Genomic DNA, 6000 nt, shown 5'->3' on the forward strand with positions numbered 1-6000 from the left:
AATCCAAGGGTGGCTTGGAAAAAAATTCTGATTTGCTGAATTTTTGTGCATACAATAAATTTTATTACATCTATTTCTAAAGAAATGTTGTCAGAGACCTTAAAAGACAACATAATATAGACTGTTGTGGTGTTTTTCTTCAGCAGACTATGAGCTTGAAATGCTGTAAAACAGTTGGTTGTTTTGAGAACGGACATACAGGACATAACTACAAGAATAGATCCCACCTTCAGCTTTCATGACTTGGTCCCCATAGGTAATAACCAATAATGATTTAAAAAATTATTCATTTTCTTGGCAGTGGAAAAAAAGACAAAAACTACTACACTATTAGCATCAACTAATAGATAATGACAGAATCAGGTGGTCCACTAAAGTAATTTAGTTTCCCACCAAACTTGCAATTTGTATGCCTAAATTTGCTTGTCTTACAAAATAGGGTAAAGAAAAAAATCCCAATTAAGCAAAGTTTTCTGTTTATTGATTGAAGCGATAAAACCAAAAAAAGTGGTGCAATAGTGCTCAAATAAAACACTTTAGGACCAAAAAAGAGCACTAGTGTTGTGAGTCCTCAGAGGAAATTTTATTACAAATAGTTAAGCGCTTTCGTCAATGCCAGTTGACTTCATCAGAACAATTAAAAATTCAAAAATAATGATTTAAATAGTATAAACTCAACAATAATTGGTTCATTCTTCCACCAATGACTTAACAAAAAATCCCCAATTCATAAACATCCTACACAACTCATGAATATTAAATACAAGCTTGTTAAAAGCACAGCTAAAAAAAACTTGACTAATACATTGTTCAATACATTTGTATTCAACAGTTTGTTCACCAAAAGTATTTTATAATATAAAAATATATAAATATAAATATATATAGAGAGAAGAATTTTTGAACATTTAAACCTCTCCTGCCTTTTCTCTTAATATTGGCAGGATAGTTAAATGATAATTTAAGCCTGGAGGGAAGTTTGCAGCTAGTCTTAGTTGCCATAGTAGTTCTTTTTTGCTAAGAACATTTTGCCAGTCTCCCCCCCAGCTTCAATATGGACAAGGTCAAGAATAGCAAATTTAAAACCACTGAAATCAGTACATTGTATACTATGATTATATACAGCGTTGGATTCCTTCTTGTTTTTCATGTCATGTAGATGTTCATATATCCTGGTTTTAAATAACCTCTCCGTTTTTCCAATATAGAATGATGCATAGGTATTACACCTAGCAATATATACCAGCTTACATGAAAAACAATTACCCCTTCTCAAAAACACAATATTTTTGTTTGAGTTGTCTATGGAAATAGAGCTGTCCTGTAGACTATATGAACAAAAGGAGCATCTGCCGCAGGGCCTGCTCCCATTAAAATTCCCCTGTTCCCCTTGATTATTAGTTCTCCTTTCCAGAACCGACTTTAAATTGGGTCCTATTTTGGTTAAAAATATAGGTTTTTCACCCACTACCTGGAAAACTTCGGAGTTAGTTTTAAAAATACTCCAATTTTTTTAAAGTATTTCTTTAACTTGGTGATACAGGGGACTGTATTGGACATCACATGCCTGTTGGAAATCAATTTTATTCTCATTCTTGGGAATTGACTCAGAATTGTTAATTTTGTTAAGTCCCTTTCCCAACGATGGAATATACCTTGTACCCCATTCCTGTCAAAATTGTGTCAATAAGCTCACCAGGGTAGCCTCTTTCAAGGAACATGTCCTTCAAATATGCAAATTCATGGATTACATCCTTTTTCAGAGATGTCATCCTGGCAACTCTAATAGCCTGACCTTTGATAATACTTTTCTTTTGGAATATAGGATGATGACTGCTGAAGTGCAAGTAACTATTACAGAAAGTTTTTTTACGGTAAATTCTAGAAATAAATTTTTCATGGTCCTTTATTATCGTGGTGTCCAAATAGTTAATCTCTTGTTCATGGAAGTCAAAGGTGAATTTTAGAAAATTTGTAGTTCCATTTAAGTATTGGATGAACAATGGGATGGATTAAAAAGTTCCTTTCCATAAAATAAAAATATCATCCAAAAACCTACTATAAAATAGAACATTAGAAAAAAACTCACTTTTGAAGACATATTCTCTTTCCCATCCTAACTAAACTAAATTAGTGTATACAGGGGCACAGCAGCTCCCATAGCCACCCCTTCACCTGTTGAAAATATTCCCCCTCAAAATAGTTGTAGTTTTCCAGAATGAGACCCATAAGTTCACATATTAAACTAATCTCATCAGTGGGCAAGTAAAAACAGGTGAAGAGTACTTCTTCAAAAAAGCTTAGGCCTTCCTGTTTAGGAATACAAGAAAACAGATCCTGAACATCTATAGTCAGGAAAATACTATTAGTACACCACAAATCGCTTTTTAATTGGCCAAGGAAGTCCCAGGAGTCGTTTACCAAATGTGGAAACTGTTCAACAACATGTTTCACTTTTTTATCGACATACACAGCCAGGTTGTGTGTTTTGGAACCTGCAGCTGCTACAATCGGCCTAAAAGGTGGTGTTTCAACATTCTTATGCACTTTCGGTATGCCGAAAATAACCGGAATTTTAGGATGTGAATTCAAGAGGAAATCATAATCTTCCTTGGAAATCCTCTGATCCATAACATATTTGTATAAGAAACTGCCCACCCTTTGATAAGAAATGTATATTTCATTCCTAGAACATTTAGAATAATTTTCAACATTAAACAAAATGGCCTGCATAGCGTTAGTATAATCCTCAGAATTGAAATACCTCTACCCTTGTCGGGTGTCATAATACGTATACCTATACAGGATACCTTTTTGGAAAAGGGTTAATTTCGGGTCCATGTTCAGCTATGGAAAACAAAAAAAAAATGCAAACAGCTAAATACCGGACGTTAAACATTGAAAGATGAAATTTGCGAACAACTACTTCTACAAAAATAAATTAATCGAATGGCCATAGTTGGCCAACAACCAGGAAGTAACTTGACACATAACATAAGTGAAGAGAAACCTTTTAAATTTGCCCTATTCCCCACTGCAGTGCAATCTCGGAGTTGGTATATATAGCTTTGGGGGGGAGGTGAAGCCCCTAATCTTGGTTGGTTGAGTTCATGATGTTGGCCAGCTATGGCCATTCAATGAATTTATTTTCACTGTAGTTGTTTGCTAATTTTACCTTTCAATGTTTCACGTTCGCTATTTAGTCATTCCAGTTTCTTGTTTTTGATAGCCAAACATAGACCCATTGATTTTCAGGTTATACCAGACCTTGTACCTATTATGCAGAAAAGTAATAAGATGAGATAACAGTGGGAAATAATGTTAGATAAAGAAATTTCTGAGAAGAGATGGGTGATGACTTTGAAATACTTGAGGACACCTACAGAGCTGAGGAGAATTAGGATTTTTGCATAGAAGTTTTTATTTAAGTATTTCTATACTCTTGAAAAATTAGAAAGGATGTATAGGTCTATTAATATTCAATGTTGTAGGTATTGTTCTAGACATAAATGAAGTTGTGATTATATTTTCTGGGAATTTCATAGCCTATCAACCTTTCTTAGGGATTGTCATGAGGTGGAAAACCAATTTTTGGCCCCTATAGTGGAACAGGGTGGCAGAATCAGAGAGGCACCTGTTTTCATTGGTTACATGGGTTGTGATAAAAAAAAAATAAAAAATAGAATAAAAAAAACATGATTCTCTATTTGTTAGTGAGATTATTAGCATACTAAAATATGTAATGGCTGAAGAAGAAAGAGTAATTAACTCCACTCAAAGAAGTGGTTTCCTTAGGAAATAGGCTTCTTTTTCATAATAATTAAATATACACTCCCTCTGAATAGAGATGCACTCTCTGCTAAGCAACCTGTGAGCAAGAGTCACTCTTTCTGTTAATTTTTGCTGTGTGTCATGAAGGCATTATGCATTATAAAAGCTGAAAAAATGTAATGAAGACCATCTTTTCATTATTTTTCTTCCCTGTTCCTCGTTCTCCTTCTTAAGGCTTCAAAGCTATTTCTACCTTTTTTGACAGTTGTTCAACACAAATTGTTTTTCTTGTTAAAGTGACAGCAATAATGCATTCTTGTTTCATTATTGTAATTTAATCAATCATATATATTGCAATGACTTTAAATTGCCCTGATTATTTTTAATAAAAGTTTTTGCATTCAAAATAAAGAAAAAATATTTATTTATGTTTTATTGATCACTTTGAGACCTTTGACTGTGTCAACCATGATAACTGTGGCAAGCTATTACAGAAACAGAGATAGTGGATCATCATATCTTCCTCTTGAGGAATTTATTTGAAGAACAAGAAAGAATGGAATAATTTGAAATAACTGACAGACTCAAGATTAGGAAAGGATTGTGGCAGGCTGTTTATTATCACTCTACTTACTAAAGTTATATGCTGAATAGGTCATACAAGATGCTGGGTTAGGTGAATCAGACAATGGAAACAAAACTGCTGGGAAAATATTAACAACCTAAGATGTGCAGATGATACCACTTTAATAGAAGAAAGTGAAGAAGAATAGAGATCCTGTTGATGAAGGGAAAAAATCAGACAAAGAAAAGAAGAGGTTGGCAGAGTCTAAGAAGAATAGGCAGGATTACTGAAGTTATGGATATGAATTGGCAAGAACTTAAAGAAGAAGTTGTTGACAGAATAAAGTCCCTGATGTCTCAAAGAGACAGATTCAACTAAATGACTAAATAACAACAAAGGTTGTCGACTTTATATCAGGAAAGCTGTCAATGACAAACTACTGTTAAATATGCTGAACGCCTATATTCTGTACCCTATGTTGTGTAGAGTGAACATAAGGAAAAATTGATTTATATATCCATGTTAATATTGTTTAATGTAACAGGATAGGCAGCAGAATTCAAAATGTAATTTGCATTAGCAAAAAAGAAATACATTTCAGTAAAATATTAAAATATTTATGTTACCAATAGCTTTTCAACAATATGATTTCTATTAATGCTGTTGTATTATCTTACTAAAGAGATTGGGTGTAATTTATTAAAATAAATACTTACATTATAATAATGTTATTCAATTTATGAAGGAGGGGAAGTAATTAATATGCTGGAATTAGGTCACTGAAAAATGAATGGTATTTAAAGCATACACAGGGGGTTGTCACACAGCAAGTTACATATTATAGGGATCTAAATGCTTGTACATTAGATGTGAATAGTTAAAAAATGCAGCTTATTCTATGGTATTAAAATATCTTTGTAGACATCAACACAGCAACAGAAACAATAGTTCACCACAGACACCTCTAAACAGCAAGTGCAGCAAGAAAATCTGATGTCTCTCATCACTGACTTCCAACTTTATTCAAGTTTTGAAGTCTGTTGTAGCTTACAGTATGCTGCTCAGGTGTTGTGCAGGAAGACAGAATAAGTAAGTTGAAAAAGCTGTGTCAAACCATCGTAACCTTGTCCACCCCAGTGTTGAACTTCTACATGCATCTTTCTCCACAGAAGTATTTACAATGGTATCTTAGATTTAAAAGTAAATGTAATGGCATAGGGCTCAGAAAATGAGTTTTACTATATTGTATTTGGCCAAGAAAGTTTTGGTTGTTTTTATTCCACTGGTTTTGTTTCCAAATACACAGTGGAGTCATGGAAGACTTCAGCAACTTGTTTTCAGTTACCAAGCATGCACACGAGGGAGATGGGATTCAAACCAGCATCTAAAGGTTCATCTTTGGTGCTATTAGTGTTTGCCCTGTAAAAGCAAATAGATTAGATGGTTTCAACCATGTCTTCTCACCATCTGTTTTTGGTTTTGGAACTATAGAATAAAGAACAAATGTGAGCAGGTAGGATTTAGCACAGACTATAGCAGGCAGCAGTATTTCATCTGATGCTTTAGGAAATGAAATACTTACAAAGTAGTACAAGTTAAAGAACGCTTTGTTCAGTATGGAAAAAAATCTTCTTCTTACCTCATTGTAGACTTCAGGCCACAAG

At 33.7% G+C, this 6000-nt stretch overlaps 1 protein-coding gene across 1 annotated transcript in view; it reads right to left on the reverse strand.

Moving 5' to 3' along the window:
- LOC122788690 (vomeronasal type-2 receptor 26-like) overlaps positions 1-6000 on the reverse strand; it is a 104046-nt gene that overhangs the window by 76370 nt on the left and 21676 nt on the right. Inside the window, exon 3 of the mRNA XM_044055585.1 lies at positions 5976-6000. This exon is cut by the window's right edge and continues 203 nt beyond it. Coding sequence (XP_043911520.1) covers positions 5976-6000 — 25 coding nt within the window. The remainder of the gene's footprint in view (positions 1-5975) is intronic.

The sequence above is a fragment of the Protopterus annectens genome, chromosome 14.part0 (assembly GCF_019279795.1).
Source record: "Protopterus annectens isolate FY-2018-M chromosome 14.part0, PAN1.0, whole genome shotgun sequence".
Lineage (NCBI taxonomy): Eukaryota > Metazoa > Chordata > Ceratodontiformes > Protopteridae > Protopterus > Protopterus annectens.